The following is a 25,004-nucleotide window of genomic DNA, read 5'->3' on the forward strand; positions in this document are numbered from 1 at the left end:
GATGTGCGTGTGAAGATACCAGCTTGAAACATCTAGCAAGTCTGTGAGAGACCGGATATGGAGATAGGTTAACCACTACCTGTGAAGTGCTATCTGTTTAGATTAGGTATTTATCTAACACCAATCACTATAGGATCTGAGCATGTCACAGTCTTTAATGTATTTATTCTCACAATATTCTTGTAAGGCAAGGAAGAATTAGTAGCCCCATTTCACAGATGGGAACCCAAGGCACAGAAAGACTAAAGGCTGGATAATGTTATGAACAGGGCCCTACCAAATTCACAGTCCATTCTGGTCAATTTCATGGTCATAAGATTGTAAAAATAGTAAATTTCATGATTTCAGCTATTTAAATCTGAAATTTCACAGCGCTGTAATTGTAGGGGTCCTGACCCAAAAAGGCGTTGGGGTGGGGGTCACAAGGTTATTTTAGGGGGGTTGTGGTACTGCTACCATTACTTCTGCACTGCTGCTTGCAGGGCGCTGCCTTCAGAGCTGGGCGCCTGGCCAACAGCCGCCACTCTCCAGCGGCCCAGCTCTGAAGGCAGCGCAGAAGTAAAAGTGGCAATACCACAATCCCCCCTACAATAACCCTGTGACCCCCTGCAACTCCCTTTTGGGTCAGGACCCCCAATCTGAGAAACTTTGGTCTCCCCCGTGAAATTGGTATAGTATAGGGTAAAAGCACACAAAAGACCAGATTTCATGTGGGGAGACCAGATTTCACAGTCCTTGAAGCGTTTTTCATGGTTGTGAATTTGGTAGTGCCCGAGTTATGAGCAATGACCGCATCTGTAGTTACACTGGCTCAGTTGCCTGACCTGGGATTCACTGGGATGAGATACCTAACATTTTTGAGGATCTGGGCCTAAGTGACTTGCTGAGGTTACACAAGAAGTCTGTAGCAGAGCAGAGAATTGAACCGAAGTCTCAGGCTAGTGCCAGAATCATGGCGCCATCCTGCCTCTCTGCTAACTCACAGCTTGGTTTCTGCTTTTCCAGCACAGGGATAAATAAACTTGCGAGGCAAAGCCATGAAAATACTACTTCGTATTATTTCAGAGGGATGTAGAAACCTTTATTGTAATAGCTGCCTAACGTTCCAGTTTTCCATTAAAAATAAACTGAGAAAGCCAATGAAAAAAAGCCACTTTCTCCTGAGGTGGATGAGGTTTAACAACAATAAATTAACTTCAGTCCTGTGCAAAGGTGAATTGAAAACACAGTTGCAAAGTGCAGCCATTGATCTGAAATGAAGACTTTGCTATAGTTAGGCAGTCTTTATATCATTCCAGTAATTTAATCCACCTCCTGGATTAAAACAAAACATTCGCTTGTGAAAGAAAACAAAAATATTATCATTTGTTCAAAATAGGCTTCACAGGAGATCAAGAATTTATTCCCTGGAAAGGCCACCAGTACTTAAAGTAACCTGCAGAACAAATAGTTTAGCCGGAGATTTTCAAAATGGCCTGATTGACTTTCAGTGGGAGTTGGGTACCTAAATTTCATAAGCCTCTTTGAAAAATAAATCATTTAAATTATTTAGCATCAGAACTTTTCTGACACAGGACACATTTGCATGTTAAACCATGATGGAAAGAAGTTTGTAGGTTAGAGTGAGATAAGGAGATCACCAAGCAGGACAGATTCATTAACTGTAGGTTACTATTAAACATTTATATTACAGAACAAAAATTGGTTTTCTTGAAGTTAAAAGCAAGGAAACAGTGTGCTGCTGACATTAAAAGAATGGAAACAACATTATAATAGTTGGGATGGTAGAGTCACCTTTGGAATAAGATTTTGTTATACAGTATGTGATGTCAATAAGTCTATATTATAAAAGCTCGTTAAAAACAAATTAGAACACTCACCATCCTTAAGAGAGAAGGACACAAGATCCTAAAACAAAATATGAAACAAGTAAGTTAAATTTTGATGGCATTTTACCCAAAAATCTTAAATAAAATAATGAATTAGACATACACTATAACTGAATGATTGCAGCATGTCCGTATATGAATATGAGAAGCCATGGTGGATCATTTCAGTAAAACAATATATATCAAAGCCAGATGCTTTAAACACAAAGGTATGCATACCATGCTATATGTAATTGGGCAGAAACAGTCACCCGTAAATGGTAGAACAATTCACTTATGTATAAAGGAACAGTGTGTAAATTTATCACAGATGATCATATCGCCATCAGATTGCACCAACCAATTATACAGGGCTTGTGAATCTGGAGATGTGGGTTCTGTCTCTGCCACAGACATGCTGTGTGACTTTGGTCAACTCACTTAGGACCAGATTTTCAACAGAGGTCTCCAAGTTTTGGGTGCCTAAACTGGAGCACATTAGGCCTGGTTTTCAGAAGTCCTGAGCTTCCATAGGTCTAGCTGAAGTCAATGGTAGCTAAGGGTGCTCAGCTTCTCTGAAAAACCAGGTCTCTCAGGGTAGGTTTACACAGCAGTTAAAAACACATGGCTGTTTAATTGTGGTGTAGACTTTTGGGCTTGGGCTCCAGAGCTCGGGCTCCAGCCTGAGCCCGAACATCTACAACACAATCAAACAGTCCCTTAGCCCGAGCCCTGTGATCCTCAGTCAGTTGACACAGTCCAGTGGCGGGTGTTTAATTGCAGTGTAGACATACCCTCAGGCTGAGCACCAGAATTAATGGTCACTTTTAAAGATGTTTGAATTTAATTTATCTGGGCCTCAGTTTCCCCATCTGGAAAACGGACAGAATAATACAGGCCTTTCACATATAGGCTGTGAGGATTAATTATGAGCTTAGATGGAGGGTGCTAACGAAGGACAAAGTGCTGTTGTTATTACTGCGTTCTCCTTTTGTTTCATCACTCACAATGTTTAAGGTTGTGTGCACACAGCATACAGCACTGATTCAGTTGACATGCCTCTCTCTCGCCTACCAGGAAGAAATTGTGAAGAAAAGCCAGACGTGCATTTTTGTAGGGAAAATCCTGGAATCTCTTTGGAAATGAGGAGCACAGCTGAAGAACCAGGATGCTGCAGAACCAGGATGCTGCCAGGGAGTTTATGATTATTAGTCCCACTGTGCCTAAGCATAATTTGCATTCTAGAAACTCTTCCAACCCTCTTTCCATCCCCGAGTATAGGAAATCTGAAATGGTGAGTGAGCTGCTCTTAGCCAATTGCTAATGCAAGAGGAGGAAAATATAGATACTCCCAAACCCAATGTAACTCCCTGGACTCTAATATTATTCCCAGTTGGAGAAGGTTCTGCTGTATAATTCAGATGTGCAAATCAATTACATGAATACAGATGGGGGAAGGAGCTTCTTGCAAATAGGGAGGGCTGAGGGATAAGAAGGGAGTGACGGGAGGTACTGAGACTTGGTGGAGGGGAAGGGCAGCTGGCTCTAGGCTGGGAAGGAGGATCCCCAGTGTTCATACCTGTTTTTGAGATGTACCAGACCCACAAGGTCCCGCTCCCTGCTCCCCAGCCTAATCCCGGACCCCAAAGTGGCCACTCTAACCCCTCTGGGTCATGCTCTTGCCTCCCCCCTACCCCAGACACGCATGAGTTTATCTAGGAGTGGAGCCACCCCAGTGTTTCCCTGTTCTGCCACCCCTGCAGGAATAAACAGACTGGGGGAAAGTCTTTCACAGAAGAACAGGCAAACAGGCGTCAATTTACTTTAAAATCTTTACACCTAATTTAAGTGAATGATGGACATTGTTCCCAGCCATCACTTCTAAGTGGATGTTACCTGCTGACCCAGAAAAGAGAAGGACTTGGGCAGCAAACCCTTGGGGTGATTGTTGCGAGAGAACAATTCTTGATAGGTTTGACCTAGATGGGAAGCACATTCAATTGGCAAAAGTGGCTTCCATGGGAGTTGTAGGAGGCTCAGCGTTTTTTAAACTAAGGCCACTTATTTAGGTGGCTAAATATAGAGCTTAACTCCCGGCACTCATTTTTGAAACGGTCGGCCTGTGAGTTTAGCGGATTGAAGCAGGTCTCAAAAGCTGAAAGGTGGGTGCAGATATTCCGACTGACTGAGTGACAAACTGGGGCTAATGCTTATATCAGATGCTATAGGTGTGCCCACCTGTTTCTATTTGTCTCAGACTTTGAACTACACTTGTGTGTGCTGTCAACTGGAACAAAACAAGTATTGATTAGTTTAGCTCAAAAATAATAGTCTGTTCTTTCTCTCCCCTTCTCAGCAGCAGTTGTGTTAAGATGATCTACAAAAGAAAATGAAATTGGCTTTGTGCCCTTGTTTGCTTCTTTATGATGTATGAAGTTGGCATAAGGGGCTCTTTTAAACAGTCTTCTAACTGCTTGTTTTTTAGATTTGAAATTCACGTCCTGCTTCTCCTGTAAAACTCTATAGACCACTAAAGCAGTGGTTCTCAACCTTTCTAGACTACTGTACCCATTGCAGGAGTCTGATTTGTCTTGCATGCCCGCAAATTTCATCTCACTTAAAAACTACTTGCTTACAATATCAGACATAAAAGTACAAAAGTGTCATAGCACACTATTATTGAAAAATTCCTTTCTTATTTTTACCATATAATTATTAAATAGATCAATTGGAATATAAATATTGTACTTACATTTCAGTGTACAGTATATAGAACAGTATAAACAAGTCATTGTCTGTATGAAATCTTAGTTTATACGGACTTCGCTAGTGCTTTTTATGTAGCTTGTTGTAAAACTAGGCAAATATCTAGATGAGTTGATGTACCCCCTTGGAAGATCTCTGCATACCCCCAGGGGTACATGCACCCCTGCTTGAGAGCCACTGAACTAGAGAACTAGTAGTTTTGTGACACCACAGATACCAAACTTGTGAAAAACCCAATGGAGAAAGGGAAGTGATTTTTATTCAGACTCTTTGGATTTTGTATATTTTTGTTAATACTTATTTAACCCAAAAACCCAACAAACAGCAGGAAGAGAAGTTGTTTTGTTAAAGAGTCAACACTCTTTCCCCAACAACAGAGAGCTTCTAATCCACATTTCAGGGTCACCCAAGGGAGGTCCCTTGAAGAAAAACAGTGTAAACCAGATATTTTAGATATTTCTAAGCCAAAAGTCAAGCAGGAGTAACAAGCTTTCAGCTCTTCTTTACATACCAAAAAGAAATAAAAAAGGGGACAAGCTCAATTTTGCCCTTTCTTCAGGTCACTTTTAATAACTCTCTCTCTAAAAAGTTTACTAGCAACTTTAAGTTCCTTACAACAAAAAGATTATTTGAACACATTCCAAGAGAGAGTTTACTAGTTTTCACTGAAGGTTTATTTTTACCGAGCTGCTTTGTGTGTGCAAAGTAATCTCCATTCATAGTATTGCTGCTGTCTTTCTTGCCAGAGCTAACTGTCCTTAAAAGATTCAGCATACCAACACTCAACTGCATTAGTCACCCGAAATGAACATAAATAATACCCATAATCCTCAAGATTTCACTCAATCGACAGATTCTGTTTAAAATACGCTGTGAAGATGGGGAAGAATGCTAACGACATTGATAAGAATTGGCCTCTGTCCTCTCAGATTCAAGGAATGGGGACAGACATCAGAGGGTTGGGAATTTAAAAGCAGAAGTGTAAGAAAATTACAACGGGGAGAAAAATACAGCATTCAGAACAGACAGTGGAAGATGGCTTTTAATCTGTAATATCCACAAGAATGTGTCTTTACAAACGTCAAGATATGACTTATGTTCAGTCCTCCCTGCCACTTCACAACAAAGAAAAGAAAATCTCAGCCCTGGGCAGACTGTGCCCAATGTGCAACAGAAGGTAAAAAGAAGTACTTCTGTACATCCCCATAGACTACTCGGCCACCTGCCTTCAGGCATCATCCCTTTGGCATCATTGCACAACAATTATCAAGCAACAATCCTAAAAAAGCACGCTCCATAGCACTAACAGGAACTTGTCACTGAATTCCAGAAGTCTATGGTTATCAGAACTCAATCAAATAAATCACAAAAGTAAAGTGAAAAGAAAAGGAGTACTTGTGGCACCTTAGCGACTAAGGTGCCACAAGTACTTCTTTTCTTTTTGTGGATACAGACTAACACGGCTGCTACTCTGAAAAGTGAAGTGAGTACATGCAGGATACAGAGACAACAGGAAAGAACAGAATGGCTGGATAAAAGCAGTCAAAGGTCTGTCTCTTAGGTTGTTTACCTTCGAGTCACAAGAAAACGCTGATCTCAGTTTGAATATGTGGCGGTTCCCACCCACCAAAGTGTTTTGCCAGTTACGTCAGAAAAAGTCTCGGGGGCATCAACATACAGTGATCTTTTCCCTATATAATTCCTCATGTGAGCTATTTCAAGAAGTTCAGCTGTTCTTCCAGTGAGAAATACAACTACTCTAAACCTTGTCTCAGAATCACCGAGAGAATCAGTTGCTAAGACTCCTATATTCTACTGTTCTCTTCGAACCAAAGACACAAAGTCCCTGGACATTCAAACAGAGTCTCTGTTGTACACCCCCGAGCGACATAAGTTACGCTGACACAGGCTGTAGTGTGGACATAGCCTTAAAGTAGGTATGTATGTTTACGTTATGACCCTTTACACTGCCTGAGCTGAGTAAAGGGGACTCACTGTAAATGAGAATCAGGCCCATCATGTCTCAGGCCAGGTCTACACTACAAACTTGCATCGGTATAACTATGTTGCAGAGGCGGATTAACTATGCCAATGGGAGAAGCTCTCCTGGCGGCAAAGTTGCATCTTCACTAAAGTGCAAGCACAGCTGCAGCTTTTTAAGTGTAGACCTGCCTTAAGTGTTCCACTGATTTCAGTCAAATGCAGATGGGGAGGAGGAGAACAGAGCAGCAGTAGAATGGGAGCAGTGAAAGGGTTAATAGTTCTCCCATTAGAAGGAAGGGCTTTATGCACTGGGTGGTGTACATCAAAGACTCTAGGCAACACTTATTCAGTGGAATCTAGCCAGGTCAGATGTCTAGGACTCACACACTATAGGAATGGATGGACGGATGAATGAATAGAAGAGTGGAAAGTCAGTCACTCTATCTCCCCGTCCCTTTTTTTTTTTTAAAACAGAAGGTAACCTGATGTTTTAAATACATATAGAATTAGGATTTACTATGCCCAATACTACAGAAAGAGAATTTCAACAACAGACAGGCAGCTCTGACAAGGCCTTTATGCACAAGCCAAATGGAAGAGGGGAAGGGATGAACTTACTTGTGTAATGATGACTGGATTATTTGCCAAGACAGGATCCTTCAGTAAAATCTGAGCAAAGGTTTCTGCGCCCTCACCACCCAAACCACTGGTGAACGCAGTCATGGCAGGCAAGACGGCATCTGACAGCTCCAGCCATTTCACCAAGCCTTCAATGAACTCCATCCTAAAGGAGCTGCATGACAACACAAGCAATACGAGTCAAACATTCATCATTTCCTCTTTCCTAAGTCACCTTCCTTTTAGATGCTAGGTAGGAGTTCAAACACTGATTAAAAGGCATTCAAGGAACAGCCTTAGCCTTCAGCTTCTCCGCTTCAGTTTATTAAAGAAAGACGGTGAAAACAAAGAAAAAAAATTCTTAGGGGTATAAAAAATGTCCTGAGCTGTCAAGCGAGTGTTTTACGTTGCTGTTTAAAGGTGACAGTGTGGTCTGTATATTACAGTGCAGGACTACAAGTTAGCACTAGCATTGTAATCCTGGCTCTTTCGTGTCACCTAGGACAAGTCACTTAACCTGTCTGTGCCCCTCTCTGTTTTAGGGGATCATAACACTTGGATTCTTCACAAAGGTGGTGCAAGATATAATGTAATGCGTGTAAAGCACTTTAGAGATCTTGACTGGTTTTTCTTGGCCTTTCACCAGGCCTTACTTTCAACTTCTAAAGATCTCTAGTTGTTCACACAAAAATCAAACCACCAATGAAAAGTCAGCAGAATATCTGAACATGATCAGCCTGTTGTGTAGGCAAGGAGGCAGTCTGGAGTGGACAGTACCATTACCCTTTGTAGGCCTGGGGCTTGGCATGAGCAGTGTTAAGAGACTCACTCTGCAGTGAAGCACAAGGAAATTTTAGATGTAAAGGAAAGTAAATATGGTCAAGAAAATAACCAAGAACACTCCTAATATCAGTCTTAGGCCATATATCTCTCCTTACTGTTCCAATGTGCTATGGAAGCACAGACTTATACGAATAATACTGTTACATTTCAGAGGCTCTGACTGTAGGAATTACAGAGAAAATGCGTTTAAAACAGCTGAAAACATAAATCAAGCCCCTAATTTTCTTCCCTGCCAGAAATGAACATTGTCTAGGCATCAAATGTAGAGAAATGCTTCTGACTTGTGTAAGCTCTATATTGACATTCTGGAAGATAAGGGTGTGTGTGTGAGATATATATATATATATGCTTGCAGGGAAGAAAGAATAGTTAACTTCTGTCTCTGTACCACCAGAATGCAATGCCCACTGTCCTGACCCAGGATCTGAAGACACAACTGAGGCAGCCTGATAGTCCAGGAGGTTAAGGGAAAATTTGTTTCCATGTTTTATTCACAGTTGTACGGTGTATTTGACACTGTAAGGAGAAAAGGTTAAATTCTCAGAAGTGCCAACGTGACTTGTGCCATTGTCCCATTTTCAAAAGAGATTTAGGAGCCTAAGTCTCATTAAATGCCTTAGGGCTTGTCTATGTGGGGAAATGTACAGGCATAATTATAGTGCTGTAGTTTCTACAGGTATACCGCCCCATGCGCACATGCTTATAATAAGAGTGTCCACACTAGGCGTTACACCTATAATTATAGCAGTATAACCATAGTAGCACAGTTATGACAGTACATTTCCCAGTGCAGATAAGCCTTGAGATTTAAGAGCCCAAGTCACTTGGGCACTTCCAAAAATTCTACCCAAAATCTCTTTCATGGATGCCCAGCTGATGCACATTTTCTTCATTTTGAGAAGATCTATAGGCCTTTTGCAGGGTCCAGGTAAATGCAACCTCTTTGATCAGAAAAAATACAGGCCCCTGTTATCTTGGACATGACAAACTTCTGCACGCTTTCTTGTGAGCTTTCCCAAGTGAAAGCTTTTTTCTGTAAGCTCAGGCCCTTCCTAAATCAGGGATGTACCGTCAGAAACAAAGGATCTGATCCTGGGTGGAACCTCAATTCCCATAAACTTCAGCACCTCAAAGGATCTGGTCTAAACCCTCTGATTAAACCAGCCTGCCCCTATGGCATGCTTCAGAGTCCTCTTCCTTGACCTTTGGAAGGACAGCCTCATGCAGCCACTAGTGGCAGTTTGGCGCTCTTTTTCTATATAATCTAATCTATCCCACGCACTTGATTGGCTTGTTATCAGAATCTGCCTCAGCTACTGCACAAAATCTGCTTTGTGCACCATCCTACCTTTGCTCCTTTTCAGGAAACAAGTAAGCCAGAGATATCCCACAGAGAGCTGCGTATGCAAACCTTCCTGGTTCACCCAGCTGTTTGCCCACAAGCTCACATGGCTCCTTTGCATCCGTCTCTTCAGCCATCCTGAGTCGTCTCCAAGCCCACCTGCTCCACTTCTGTTCCTCAGCCATTCTCACCTGCCATTTCAAAATAACGAAAAAACAATGGTATTTGAAAGCAGTGAGGAAAGTGACTGATAGATTTTCCTTTCCAGTGATTGTACTTCCTGGCTCTGTCTATCATTGAGTTTGCCAAGGGCAGCCTTGTGTGTTTACCCAATGGTGTGATATTGTACAAAACATACTCCTGGTGGCTTCAGGCTTCACCTGGTCTTCACCTTCAACGATTATCAAGTGTTTCCACAATACAGTTAATTATTTACACTTACACAACAGATCAGAAATCCACTTCAAGCTGCAAAGGATTTGGGCTCACTGAATACTAATGAAGCATATGCCTCACACATGCAAACCACTAAATTAACATTAGTATAAAAGCACTGCCACTTATCACAATGACTAATTTATTGCAGTCTGGGAATTTATACACCCACGCCACCCCAAAACCAAATCACCCCTCTGTTCATTATGCTGGAAGCATTTTATTCAGGGAAGAAAGTTCAGCTCAGAAGCAGCCTGATTAAACGGAAAACTTTTGCTTTCTAACGGACTTTCCTATTGCGATTACTGGATTTTCTACATCCCATCCTGCTTCCTATACTATGCTCAAGGCTCCCTCTCCACTGCTCACTTTGCATCCTTTGTCCACGGCCAACTCAAGTCTGCTTGGTTCAACTTCCCAGTACATGTTTCCTCAAAATAGGACCTAAGTGCTGCACAGTCTTGCGCTGGCCCTCTGCACAGGGATAAATTTCCTCCTATATTCTCCTTGCTCCTCTTTCAAATCCCCCATCTATTACCCCCAATTCTCCCACCCACCTGTTCCACAATGCCTATGTTTGTTGATTATACAACCCCCATTGTGTGCTATATATGTTAATCATAACATATCTATTTTTGCTTTTAAGATCCAATCCCGCACCCAATTAAGTTGATGGGGGTTCTGCTACCAATTTCATCAGCGGTGATTTCAGGATCAGAGTTTGTAAGATTTGTGGTAGCAGGAACTTTTGTTCTGTTTTGATATATGCAACTTTGCTACTGTAATGCTTTCGGCACATCTATGCTGCTAGAGAAAAGAGGCTAATAATTTTGGCAGTAACCAGAACAAAGGAAATCAGAGTGGTGTAGATTTTCAAACATTTAGGGCATTTCACAATGGTAAAAGGGTGGGTTCATATAGGCAAATAGGCTTTTAAACCACCAAACAAGGCATTAGGGCCCTGATTTGGCAAGAAAGTTGTATTCCTGCCTGGGACTGCTCACATGGTTAAAGTTAGGCATGCGCTTAAATTCCTAGCCGGGTGCTACCTGCGGCTAGGTGTGCCAATCAAGGTGTGAAAAATGTTACCTCTAGGTGTGCATCACATTGTGTGTGCCGGGCAAGGCATGAAAGGCCTCATTCGAAGCTCACTGGAGTCAACGGAGAGACTCCCAGTGACTTTACCAGGCATTGGGTGAGGATCTAAGTGGGCCAGAGCAAGCTTTAAGGCAGGCTGCTGTGGCTGGTATTAATCAGACCAGGAATTTCAGAGGGGGCAGATGTGCACAGACAGCATCCATATGACAATTTCTCATAAAGGAGTGCAGAATGGGACCGATCACAACGGGTGGGGTTGGGAAGAAATTTTCCCCCAGGGCAGTGACCTTGGGGGTCATTTGCTAGGACCATATCGGTACATCTCACCTAACTGATTCTCTGCCACCGCAGGGGCCTCAGGTAGTGGTGCACCTCGGTACATCCTATTCTCTGCCTGTGGCACACAACAGCTTAGTCTCTTGAGGGCCGTAGTACTTTGGTCTAATTCCAGATGTTGGGTTTAGAGTGTGGGTGGCTGGGTAATATTAGAGGCCTGTGATAGACCGGTCTGACTAGATGATCTGATGGTCCCTTCGGACCTTAAACTCTCTGTTTAAAAATAATCTTTCATCAATCAGTATCCCAAGGCAGCCTGGGTTTGTCTGCAAAGGGGGAAGAGGGCTCCTCCTGATTCAGAATTGCCTTGAAGTTATTTTAGAAATATGCAAGTTCAAGTCCTATCCTATGCAATTGCTACTGTTTAAATTCCATGAAAATCCATCGCTCTCTTCCAGAGCTGGCAATCGGCATGACTCATGCACCCGTCTTTCTGGGAACAGAGGCCCCTCCCATATGCATCTCCCGGTTCTGTGACTCGACCATGCAGGTCTGAGGTATCTCAGTGTGTTCCCATGAAAACAACACAACTCAGGAACCCAAAGTCCATGAAAGAACAAAATAATAAAACTGCCCTAATTCGCTGTATGGACTGAGAAGGGCAGGCGCTGAAACATGCTTCCCAAGGGATCGAGCGGACTCCTCAGCTCCATTGCTGGCCTTGGGTGAGGTTCCATCTTGGGCATGTGACGTTTGGGTCGGCAACAAGTCAGCACTTGCTAGGTTAAGCTGTAACTCTAAAGAAGGGAGCTAGACCTTCCCTGCTCGCTAACAGTTTTCTATGACATCTCAAATGATAAAAGAGTCCCTATTTGTCTCACTGACTCACGTCCTTTTCCTCGTATGCTGCTGATGTATCAGTTCAGGCAGCTTGTCGTCTGTACGACAGGCCGTGTGTTTGGCCATGTCTTTCAAATGTGGACATGTGACCTGCAGATCTCCACTGCACTCACACCATTTAGTGCAAGGCTTAGCAAAAGCTGCACACTTCATATCATGTGGCTAATCACAAAGCTCTACTTTTGGGTAAAGAAATCTATTTTACAGCATTAGCTAGAGTCTGATCCCCCTAAAGTGTCATCCTGACTCCAACTTATTCAATAAATTGTTGCCATGAAATCTCGTATTTCAAGTGCCAGCAGTTCTTGCAAACCATAGCTTGGCACTTCTGTTATCAGCCCTACAGACTTGCAGACGTGAGCATATTATTATAACAGAGACATGACTGAAAAAATCCACTTGCTCCCAGCGAGAGAGAAGATTTCCTTGGCCAGCAAAAGGACCCAAACTAGCAACTTCTGGAGAATTTAATACAGATCTAACTGTCCTGAGCGGCTCTTAGGATACTATGATGCTTGGTATTGCAGGAAACCCTAAGGATGACAGATTCCAGGGGGTGGAGATAGCATCCAGGTGTCTCTGAAGAGACAAAACGCTCCTTCTCCCTGCCAGCCACTAGAAGGGTGTGGGGAGTAACATTTATAGGGTACCTACCGTACATAGGCTGACACCAAAAATGGAGCAGCTGAGCAGGGTCTAGAGCAGAGATGGGCAAACTATGGCCCATGGGCCACATCCGGCCCGCGGGACCCTCCTGCCCAGCCCCTGAGCTCCTGACCCGGGAGGCTAGCCCCCAGCCCCTCCCTTGCTGTCCCCCCTCCCCCGCAGCCTCAGCTCACTGCCGTCAGGGGGAGAGAAGCAGTGGGGGTCGGCTAGGGGGCGGGGGCCGGGCCACACCTGGTTGTTTGTGGAGGCACAGCCTCCCCTAACCAGCCCTCCATATAATTTCGGAATCCCGATGTGGGCCTCAGGCCCGCCCGTGGTCTAGAGACAGTATCCTGGGAGAAATGCCATCTTCAGAAACTGGGATTGCCCAGTAGGTGTTTTCACCTTTACATTTAATTCCAGATATAGTGTGTCCGCTAATTTTTTGACTGAATATACATTCCAGGGACATGAATGCTCCCATTCTGAACAAAGTTCAGTGTACTCCCTCAATTACTAGAAGTCATTCTCCCCTCCTTCACATGGGGAGCCCCTGTTAGTCCAGGAAGTTTCTGCACACTGTTTTCAATCTTTTTATGATCTACCTCATTCTTGACTCTAGTGTGTAGGACAGTCACCTGCACAATCTAATCTTTATTTCCTGCTAGTGTAATCAATACAACCAACTGTAGAAATGACACAACAATAGCTTCTTTGTCTGTAACCTTATTCCATAAAACTCAACAAACAGATCCTTAAAAAAAAAGTTGGGAGTTTCCGGAAAAGTTATTAAGGTTCTAAGAAGCCCTATTCTTTGTGTTCTCCCATCCACAAATCAGAGCTTTGAGGTGATATTATGGGCAATAACTTTCGAACTTGGGTCCCTACAGTTAGGTATCTAAGTATGTACAGGTACCTAGAAACAGCTGGATTTTCTGAAGTGCAGTGTCAGGAATAACAACATCTGGTTTAGACAAATTCAACATATTGGCCTACCTGATAAACAGTCACATCCTGCTGCTATTGAAATCAATGGGTAGAGCCCTGCAAATCCGTAGATATCCGTGGACCATGTTTGCAGATCACAGATCGGATGTGGATACAAATTTTGTATCCACGCAGGGCTCCATCAATGGGAACTGCAGGAGCGCAACACCTCTGAAAATCAGGCCACTTAGTTTGGTGCTAAGTTTGAAAATTTTGGCCTGGGTATTAGGCCACTGACTCCAACAAGAGTAAATTGGTCCCATAGCCAGGCTCAGATCCTGAGGATTATATTCAGCTTGTTTCACTGAAGTAGGTGTACCTGTTTCAAGCAAGGTAATCCAGCAGTCCAAAGCATTTCCATAATCTGAGCTGTCACTTGAAAGAAATTTTTATCACCAGCTTTTCACATAAAGTGCCCTTTGTTGTCTTGAACGGTGCTGTATTTTATATAATGACTTCAGCAATCTTATTTAAAAAGTAAAATAATAATCCTACATTAAAGATCCACAGCTGTAAAATACTTGAGTGTTCCCTACCGGTGGAAAAGCAAACATAGGCATACTAGCTTCACATTCGCGCCTATGCTAAAATATAGATACTTGGAACTGCCAACTAGCAGAATGGGTTAAATCCTTGGAACCCTCAAATGCACCTGAGTCATCTCATTGACACAGTGGGGTTGCATTGGTGCAAAGGAAGACACAAATTAACTTTTAGTTTCTGAGTCTCATTCCCCAAGGAAAAAAAGAGCAGGAATGATTAGAAGGTAAGATGCAGGACTTCAGGTGCTGGAAGGATGGACTGTCTTGCATCACACAACAATACCTGAGTAGCATTGAGGGCCTCTGTATTCTCTCTCACAGAGTTATTTGTTAAGAGCTGACAGCACATTCAGAGCTGTATAGATCACGGAGGAAATTCCAACCAGTTTGCATATAAGGCTCAAGGCCTGCAACTCGGTTGGCCTGGGCAGACTTTCTGACCACGTGGAGACTCACTGAAATCAGTGTGGTCTATGTGGCAGGAAAGATCTGCCCATATGGATCCAATTGCAAGGTTAGGATATAATAGACATACACTAAACAATATTAGACACACAGAGCGAAATGTGACCATATGATGGATTCAATGCAAAGCAGGGGAGCAGATTATTTAACATACAAAATTACAACCTGATAATATATTCTTCTTCATGACCATTAAATAATACTTCCAGATTGCCTAGAATTGGGCTTGATTCTGCAAAACCTTATTCATGTAAGTTATCTTTAATCACATGGGCCCCAGTCCAGAAAAGCACTTTACCATGTGTGTAAGCCTCTTTCTATTTAGGAAACTATTTAAGTACATTTGTAACTTTAAGATGCTGTAAACTTCAATGGGATTGAGCACTTTCTTAAATTGGGATGCTGTCCTGAAACGTGGCCATAAGCGAGCTCTGCTGATGTCAATACAATGAGGGAGATTTTATTTAGGTTTTCCTGATCTAGTCTTTAGGAGGAAAGGCACTATAAGGTTAATGGATGTCTTTGATCAGAGAATAATTATGCCTTTTCCAATGATAAAACAAAAGCACTGCTGTCGATTTCTATCGCTCAGCTATTATCCGGATATGTGGAAATGCAAAGACTGACACACTGTATAAGACCAACAGACCATTTAGTCCACTACCCTCTTTCCAGCAGTCCCGGATGCTTCAGAGGAAAGTGAAAAAACCTCAGAAATGGGCAATTATAGAATAAACTGCCATTAAGGGAAATGTCTTTGTAACCTCAGGCAGTTAGTGATTGGCTTTATCCTTTCAAGCATGCAGGTTGTATCCCTTATATTTTTTAATCCTATCTAATGTAACTGTGGATGTTTTTATAATTCACACAAATGCCTTATTATTCCTGTAAATGCCGTTTGGGCAAATGAATTAAAGGAACTTCAAACGGGTATTTTGGAAACTCTAATTTATACAGCTTTTAAAATAGCAATCACAAGAGTTATTTCAGATGCTGACAGAAAAATGCAATGCAACATTAAAAACACCTTATCCAGAGGAAGATTGTAATTTGCTATACCACCACCTAACTCTTATATTTCATCAGTAGATCTCAAAGTTCCTCACAACCTTTTTAATGTATTTGTTATCCTTACAACACCCCTACGTGGCAGGGAAGTGTCATGATCTTCATCTGTAAACTGAGGTAGAGAGAGGCTAAGTGATTTGCCCAAGGTCTCACAGGAAGCCTGTGGCAGAACAGGGAATTGAACCTGGATCTCGCAAGTCAGTGCCTTAACCACTAGACCATCCTTCCTCTCTAAAAGCCAGTTAAGGCCATAATCTTGAAAACATTTATGAACATAAGCAGCTTTATGCACATGAGTTCTCTCATTAACTTCCACTGGATTACTCGTATAAGTCAAGTCACACATCGTTTATGTGCCTGCAGAATCTAGGTCCACCTATGCACAATCATATTTACTTTTCAGAATGGATTATACATTGACACAAAACATACAAATATAATGTAGAATTCCACTGCAGAGCTGTATACTTAATGTAAACCACACAGTACTGGAATCAGGACAGTACCTGGAAAATCTCAGCTTTCTTTAAAAAAAAAAAAAAAAAAAAAAAAAAAAGTTTTTGCTAGCACTCATGGTTGCGGAGAAAAGCTTAAAAACACAAAGCAACCTAAAGACTTGACAGTGATTACGCCCCTCCACTGCCTTCCCCAGCAAGTCACCTTCAAGGCTCTGTACAACTCAGCTCCTGTTGTCTCTGTTCGCATCTCATTGTACTCCCCCTTCACTCTGCCCACATCTAAGAAGCCCTAAAGGTTCGAAAAACCAAGAAGCAAATAAAAACAATCCAAAGTATATTTTATTAAAAAACTCATAATTTTAAAGACAAACTCATGATTTTTGCAGCCTGACTCACAAAATCTGACCATTTGGGGTTGACAGTATTGGCATTATTTTATTGGGACCTAATCCAAAGCTCACTGATCTCTAGATCAGGCCTTTTTTTTGCATTCGGAGTGCACAAAGGGCCAGCAAAAGGCCAATGAACACTTACATCTAATTTAAACCCTCAGAATAGGTATCAAGTGGAATTTACATGGTGCATAGACCTTTCATAGATTTTAAGGTCAGAAAGGACCATTATGATCATCTAGTCTGACCTCATGCATAGCTCAGGCCAGAGTACTTCACCCACGGAACTGTGTTTCAAGCCTATAACTGCCTATTCAAGCTAGATCAAGTTTTTAGAAAGATGGCTAATCTTGATTTAAAAATTTCAATGATGGAAAATCTACTATACAGAATCATAGAATATCTAGTCCAACCCCCTGCTCAAAGCAGGACCGATCCCCAATTAAATCATCCCAGCCAGGGCTTTGTCAAGCCCGACCTTAAAAACTTCTAAGGAAGGAGATTCCACCACCTCCCTAGGTAACGCATCCCATGGTAAATTGTTCCAATAATTAATTACCCTCTTTGTTAAAGATGTATGCCTTATTCCAAGTCTGAATTTATCTATCTTCAGCTTTGTGCTGGTCCTCTGCACAGGAGTGAATTTCACTTTCAGGGATCAACCGGAGACATTTAAGAGGATAGGGGACCCATATGTGATCCTAAATTGGATATAAATTAATCCATGAATATGTGATAGTGTTTCCTGTGTAGTTCTGTGAGAGCTTTTTATTTGAGTAAAATAAGTGGAACTATTGTTTTCCATAAGATGTTAGAAAACAAAGAAAAATATTCAAAAACAAAACAACACACACAGCACTTCCCTGGGGAGGAAATTGACATGAAGGAAACCTACTTTGCGGAGGGAGGTAAAAAGGAGTGGATGCCTGCCACAGGAGGCCAGGGAGGGAAGCACTAACAGATGAATAGAAAGGGAGAGGTTAAGTATGAGGCACGGGCAGAAGGAACGGAGAGTAGGATCAGATGGGAGCAGAGACCAAGCTCCGCACAGTTCTGCTCTAAGGTGTCAACGGGAAGGTAGCAAAGGGAGCCAGACAGAGTGACGGGCAGCGGCAGTGTTTCAGTAGATTCTAGGGGAGAAAGCACTTCTTAGTAAACCATGAAGATGGTTAAATGTCAAGCCGTACCGTGGGATATAGTAAAGCAGATGGTGGATCTCTGAGTGGGTACAGACATCAGCCCGGGAGGAATGCATCGGTGCAAATACAATTATTATCGCTAGAATCCGAAACACCCAGATGGACAAGATTGCTTAAACACAGGATTAGATCCAGAAACCAGATCCACCCAGGGTGCAGGAAGAAAAGGAGGGCTTATGGCACCTTAGAGACTAACCAATTTATTTGAGCATAAGCTTTCATGAGCTACAGCTCACTTCATTGGATGCATACAGTGGAAAATACAGTGAGGAGATTTATATACACACAGAACATGAAAAAAATGGGTGTGTGTGTGTGTGACCTATTCTCACCCCCTGAACGGGTGCAAGGCTGGGGGTGGGGGTCCCATTTTCTCCATCCCCCCCCCTTTCCAAAAAGGTTTTACACTCCCCGTCCAGGCTCCTGCAGCTCTGCTCCCGACAGCAGCAGCTCCCCTGTCGCCCCCTGGGGTGACTATCGGGGGGCAGCAGGGTGCACGGTTCCCCAAAGGGCTCAGACGCGGGGGGCGGGCTCCAGCATCCCCGCTCCTCCAAGAGGGTGAATCGGGACCGGGGGGGGGGGGGGAGCAGCGAAGCCCTATCCGAACCTGAGCCCCGCGGGTGGGGGTGGGGCGGGAGAGGGCAACTCCCCGCCCTGATCCGCTTCCCCCGGGAGGGGAGCCCCCAGGCTGGGACCCCAGTGCGGGGGGCTCCCCCTGGGCCCCGGTCTGGGGGGACCCCTCAACGCATGTCCAGGCCCGATCCAGGCAGAAACAACCTGTCCCTTGTCCTACCGTGCGTCTCCGCCCGCAAACCGTCAGGGAGGAAGGGGGCGGCACCGCGCTAAGATGCCGTCGCCTCCCCGCTCTCCCGTCTCCTCAGGCGGGCTCGGTGCTCAATCCCACCCCGAGGCTCAGGGACGCCGAGAGGGCCCGAGTTACGCAGCTCGCGTAGGGGGAGCTATGGCCAAACGGCGAATGCGGCGGCTGCCTCACGTAGCCAGCGCGGGGGAGCGGAAGGGCTACGCAAAGTGCGTGACGGGAGAGGGGAGCGGCGGCTGGACGCTGAGCTCCCGCTCGGCCGTGGGGCCGGGCCGTCGTCGGGGGGGGCTCGCTACAGGCAGGGCCGGGCCGAGCCCATTAAACACCGTCGTAGTAGCCTGAGATCACAACACAACGCTCCATCTCTGCAGAGCCTAGAACAGGGGGCTCCTAGCCGGACCCTCCGGTTCAGGTACATGTGGAGCCAGAAACCTCAGTGCCCCCCCCGCTGTAACGTAGCTGGGCCAGGATCCTCCCGGCCAGCCTGAGCTGCTCTCCGGAAGCAGGCCAGACCTGGCCTTTGCTAAGCACATTTCACGCCGCTTCAGGTGTCACCTGCCCTACGGGTCCTCTGTAGACTTGCGTTTCAAAGGCAGTAGAAGGATCCTAAATCACTTTCAGGAGCTATGGAGCAGAACCACTGACAATGAGTCCCCCAGAGAAAGGTACTGGCCTGCCGCAACTTTGCCTTTTGGCTACCCTACCAGAGCCATTGCACCAGGGCTATGGGAAAGGCCAGGGTTGTTTTGCTAGAGTGGGGGCAGCAGCAGAGAGAGAGCGCGGAGGAAGCAGTGAAATGAAATCTGCTCTGGCATGTAAATAGAACAGATACATTCCTAGGGCAGCAAAATATTATGAACAGTAAATTTAATAACAGTTTACTGTGAGAGAGATTTTGAGGCTACAAGGGGCATACACTTTCTAATTTTAGATGAATAGATTTCAAGACCAGAAGGGACAATAGTGATCCTGCATAACACAGGTCAGTAGTAATTTCTAGTAACCGAGTAATTTTTGCTTTGGTTCGCAAGACGTTTTGACATTTTGCAATCTCTGTTTGTTCTTACTCAGAATGAAAGTAAATGTATTGAAATTTCTCAGCGAACTGGAAATTCCCCCCTTAAATTTCATTTCAGAATGAGGGAAATGTGTTCCCAAAAGGAAATATGTGAAATTGACATTTCCACCACTGCTATTCAGCTGGAGCTCCCAGCCCTGAGTGGCTCTCTCTGCTGTAGACTGTGTACCCTGTTTCAAGAAAAGTTTTGTTGAATCTGTAATAGAGTCGATGAATTAGTGTGCCTCAGCGAATTGGTAGTTTTGCTGGAAAATTTCTGATCAGCGGTACTTGATCATGATCAAGTCATTCTTTAATCTTCGTTTGGATAAATTAAATAGTTACAGCTTCTTAAGTCTTTCATTGCAGGGCATTTTTTCCAGACCACAAAACATTCTTGTAGCTCTTGTCTGAATCCTTTATAATTTTTCAACCTTCTTTTTGGTGTGTGGACACCAGAACTGGACTCAGTATTCCAGTAGTAGTCTTACTAATGCAGTATTCAGAGATAATCCCTCCTCCCCACTCCTACTTGGCATCATAGTGGGAGCTCATGTTCAGCTGGTTATCTACCATAACCCCCAAGTCTTTTTCAGTGTCACTGCATTCCAGGGTACAGTTCCCCATCATCTTTGTTCCTAGATGTAAGATCTTGCATTTGGCTTTATTAAAACTCATGTTGTTCAGTGAACCCACCCAACCAAGTGGTCTTGACTGGTCCTGGTTGGTCACTATTGCCCTATTTGGCCACATGCCAAAGGTATGTGTGATGCATCCCAAAGGTATAACTGCCTATTGACCAGAGTACAGTACTAGAATCTGGGTATTCTCTAGACCTACTTCTTCCTATGACACTGACTCATTTTGTGGTTTATGGAAGGCAATTTTAACTTCACTTCCTCAATTTCCTGCCGGTAAAGTCAGGGATGATCATTTATTTGTCTATCTCATGGGTACGTTGTAAGGATTACTCAGGGTTTGTAAGCACTGAATATGAAAAGTGCTACGTAAATGCCCATGCCTCCTGGTATCTATCACCTTTCCCTTCCTTTTCAGAGGCTGGACACCACTGCTAATCATTCTGCTTTTACGCTTTTTTCGTTGTTCAATTATTTGCACTTTCTTCTCCATGGCATTGTCTCCTGCTTTGGCTGTGGGATTTCACTGTGCCAGGGTCCTGTGGCTTTGAGTTCCTGCGAAGCTCATTATAAAATACCTTTTTTCAATCAGTGTGACACACATTTCTTGACTTGGCAAATGTTAACACCATCTGAGAAAGAGAAGGGAGAGAGAAGTATATATTTCTCAGTACAGACCCACATTTCCTGGGTTTCTGTATTGAGATTGCAGCCTTGAAATCAAAGATGACTGACCTAGAGTGTATTTCTTATATAATACAACTGAGAGCTTTTGTACAGTCATTATTCTTGATATTAGAGTTAGATAAGGAAATTTAAAATCTAAGAGGATCACTTAAAACAACAGTGTCAAAACTTTATTAATCAGGGGCCACAATGACAACTTATCAGAAGCCCAGGGGCTGTATCAAAGATGTATTAAGACACAGATTGTGACCACCCTCATCCTTCAGCGAGAGGTAAAGCCAACAGGTTTAAGAATGAATTGTCCCATCTTGATCTAACTTGTCTTTTTTTTCCCAGCTCTCAAATTATCTACTGACAGATCTTTACAATTGCAAAGGGGTAACTGAAAAGGTGCGATAAACTCCTGATTTACGTATTTCCTCAGTGAATAATTCTTGGTCTTCAGAAGATTCACAGTTAGATATAAAGAAAAGTGGCATCTTAGAGTCTAACAAATTTATTTGAGCATAAGCTTTTGTGAGCTACAGCTCACTTCATCGGGTGCATGCAGTGGAAAATACAGTAGGAGGACTTTATATACACAGAGAACATGAAACAGCGGGTGTTACCATACACACTGTAATGAGAGTGATCAGGTAAGGTGAGCTATTACCAGCAGGAGAGAAAAAAAACCTTCTGTAGTGATGATCAAGCCGGGCCATTTCCAGCAGTTGACAAGAACGTGTGAGGAACAGTAGGGGGGCAAAAATAAACATGGGGAAATAGTTTTACTTTCTATAATGACACATCCACTCCCAGTCTTTATTCAAGCCTAATTTAAGGGTGTCCAGTTTGCAAATTAATTCCAATTCAGCAGTCTCTTGTTGGAGTCTGTTTTTGAAGTTTTTTTGTTGTAATATTGCCACTTTTAGGTCTGTAATTGAGTGACCAGAGAGACTGAAGTGTTCTCTGACTGGTTTTTGAATGTTATAATTCTTGACGTCTGATTTGTGTCCATTTATTCTTTTACTAGAGACTGTCCAGATGACCCATCGCTCTCACAGATCTTGGGAGACAGGCAGGTCCTTGCTTACAGACAGCCCCCCAACCTGAAGCAAATACTCACCAGCAACCACAAACCACACAACAAAAACACTAACCCAGGAACCTATCCTTGCAACAAAGCCTGTTGCCAACTGTGTCCACATATCTATTCAGGGGACACCATCATAGGGCCTAATCACATCAGCCACACTATCAGAGGCCCGTTCACCTGCACATCTACCAATGTGATATATGCCATCATGTGCCAGCAATGTCCCTCTGCCATGTACATTGGCCAAACTGGACAGTCTCTACGTAAAAGAATAAATGGACACAAATCAGAAGTCAAGAATTATAACATTAAAAAACCAGTCGGAGAACACTTCAGTCTCTCTGGTCACTCGATTACAGACCTAAAAGTGGCAATATTACAACAAAAAAACTTCAAAAACAGACTCCAACGAGAGACTGCTGAATTGGAATTAATTTGCAAACTGAATCAGATAACTAACCAACACAGCATGAATTGTGAATTATAAACTCAAACATCACTTCTGGTGAATACAGAACGTTCAGTCTTAAAATATATTTGTTATGAGTATTTGTGCTCGTAAACCTTAGGTGCTCAAATGGCAGTAAGAAGTGACAACAAGAGGATCATAGAAATGTAGGGCTGGAAGGGACCTCAGAAGTCATCTAGTTCATGAATTTGGCTGAATCACAATTTGCTTTTTGAAAGTGAACAAATATTTGAAGCTTTTTTAAAAATGTGCCCAAGTGCAAAGTTTGGATCCAGAGCCAAAAACTTGAAGCATTCAGAATGAGGATTTTGGTCCAGGCCATTATATAAATTGATGCAAGCTGCAAAAAACTGGATCTGTATTTCACCAAAGTTAGGAGTGTTCTGCTCTGAGATTTTGGTTTGGGCCCATCTCTAGGCAAAACCATATATTAAAGTACATAAGGCACTAGACACAAGAACCTTTATGTACAGGTGGCTAAAGTGACTCCCGGAGGCCAAATACAGGCCAACCACAGCATAATCCAGGGTAGCCTTCAACTGGGTGAAGGACCGCTCAGATCTGTTTATAGTAGGGATGTAAAACATTAACTGACATTAACCGTTAACCCCCATCCGGGCTGGCTGGCCCCCGGCCCCAACCGCACCCCAGCCCCATCTGCATCATGCTGGACCCCAGCTGAGCAGTGCTGGCCCCCGGCCATGCCACGCCACGCCACGCCACACCACACCAGATCCCGACCCTGGCCACGCAGCATTGGACCCTGGCGCCGGACTCCAGCCACGGCCTGCAGGCTGGCCAGCTGACCCCTACCCCATGGCCGGCCGGCCGACCAACCCCAGCCCCCGCCTCACCAGCCAGAGCAACCTCAGCCCCTCTCCCTTTAATCGGTTAACCGTTTAAATAACCATTTAAACTATTAAAATTCTAACTTTTTAAACAATATTTACATCTCTAGTTTATAGCCATAAGTTATAGCTGGGGATGTTGTAAGTGAAGAAAGCAGAATGGAATGATTGTTGCAACTGAGTATTTATCTGATGTTATAAACTTTAGGGACATTATAATATGGTTTTATTGGAATAAAATAAAGAAAAACAACTTTATTACAGAATGATTTGAAGTTCTGTAAATACCGTAAAATGAGGCTTCTGTACTTAGCAGTGCCTTACACCTCTACTGTAGTTGGAAGGAGAACTGGCTGATGTCACATGGACTTATGCTGCAGTAATTCCTCTACAAATAGCTTAACTGCCAGAGATTGCTTTTTGGTATGAACTGGTCCATTGATGGCTATAAAGGCAAATAGTTTTGTGCAATTATTACATTAGGAATAGGAGTCGGACACAAGGTTGTCCCTGTTGATCATTGGTGGGTTGCAAAGTGGAACATGGAAGCAGCAGTGTCATTATGACGACATAAAAAGGACTGCAGTGGGAAACAGATTTAACTCAGGGAACAAACCTTTTGATAATTCACAAGTATAACACTACAGGTAGTTGTCAAAATCAACTAATCAGAGCAAGGGATCAGATCTGATGGTGCAAATCAGCACTGGAATTAATGGAGTTACACTTATTTATACAAGCTGTAGATCAGCTCCAAGATGGTAACAGCACATTTGGCTCTTCTTCTGATGGGATACCAAGAACAGATACTGCAACAGCTGAGGGTGCTCCAGCCTTCAGAAGCAGTGTGAAGAAGAGGAAAAAGGGGAAGGAGTAGAGAATGGGGAGAGGAGTTGGAAGAATAGAAGATGAGAGGGGAAAGGAAACCTGGGTAGGAGAAATAAGAATTAGGAGGGAAGAAGAAATAGAAGATGGGAGAAGAGTGGATAATTTATTATTTGAAAGATCAACCAGGCAAATTTGAATTCTCAGGCTAAAGATTCTGCTGCCTACACAAACTACTTAAACTTAACTGTCAAGTCTTATCATACCCTTAGAATCTCTTGATGGGATTCGAGTTCTGAAGTCACAGTTGCAAGATATTTATTCTTTATGTAATGCACACCTTATTATTACCACCTCAACACTTTTCTCATTAATAACCTCTCTCCCTGTCAGACTGAAGCCTGTTACCTAATCATTATGTTAATTCAGAAACAAGAGAGACTGAAAGCTAGGAAAAGCAAAATTTTCTCAGGAATTCTAACTAGGAAGAGCTGAAATTCTCCTAAAAAGGGAAAAAATTGGTATGATAAATAATGAGTGCAAGAGAGTCCTATTATCTAGTACAGTATGAATAGAAAGATTTGTCCTTTGCTCCAAAAACATAGTTGTTCACTGTTGCAAATATTTATTTTCACATTGGAACGTGTTTCTCCAGGTGCAATTTAGCAGCGGTTGTGAAATGAGTCAAGATCCTAGGGCC

General features: G+C 43.2%; 1 protein-coding gene across 3 annotated transcripts in view; it reads right to left on the reverse strand.

Annotated features, from left to right (window-relative positions):
* The window catches only part of TMCO4 (transmembrane and coiled-coil domains 4), an 81,697-nt gene extending 62,815 nt beyond the window's left edge, over positions 1 to 18,882 (reverse strand). The window contains exons 1-5 of one of the 3 annotated variants that reach the window (XM_074975427.1): positions 18,679 to 18,882; positions 17,246 to 17,387; positions 9,427 to 9,611; positions 7,236 to 7,410; positions 1,881 to 1,908 (exon numbers count right to left, since the gene is read on the reverse strand). In XM_074975427.1, the coding sequence (XP_074831528.1) occupies positions 1,881 to 1,908; positions 7,236 to 7,410; positions 9,427 to 9,605 (382 nt within the window). In that variant the 5' untranslated portion in view covers positions 9,606 to 9,611; positions 17,246 to 17,387; positions 18,679 to 18,882. Of the gene's footprint in view, positions 1 to 1,880; positions 1,909 to 7,235; positions 7,411 to 9,426; positions 9,612 to 17,245; positions 17,388 to 18,678 lie in introns of those variants that run through there. The other 2 variants (XM_074975426.1, XM_074975428.1) reach the window with 2 other exon arrangements.
* Positions 18,883 to 25,004: the final 6,122 nt, after the last annotated feature.

The sequence above is a fragment of the Natator depressus genome, chromosome 18 (assembly GCF_965152275.1).
Source record: "Natator depressus isolate rNatDep1 chromosome 18, rNatDep2.hap1, whole genome shotgun sequence".
Taxonomy (NCBI): Eukaryota; Metazoa; Chordata; order Testudines; family Cheloniidae; genus Natator; species Natator depressus.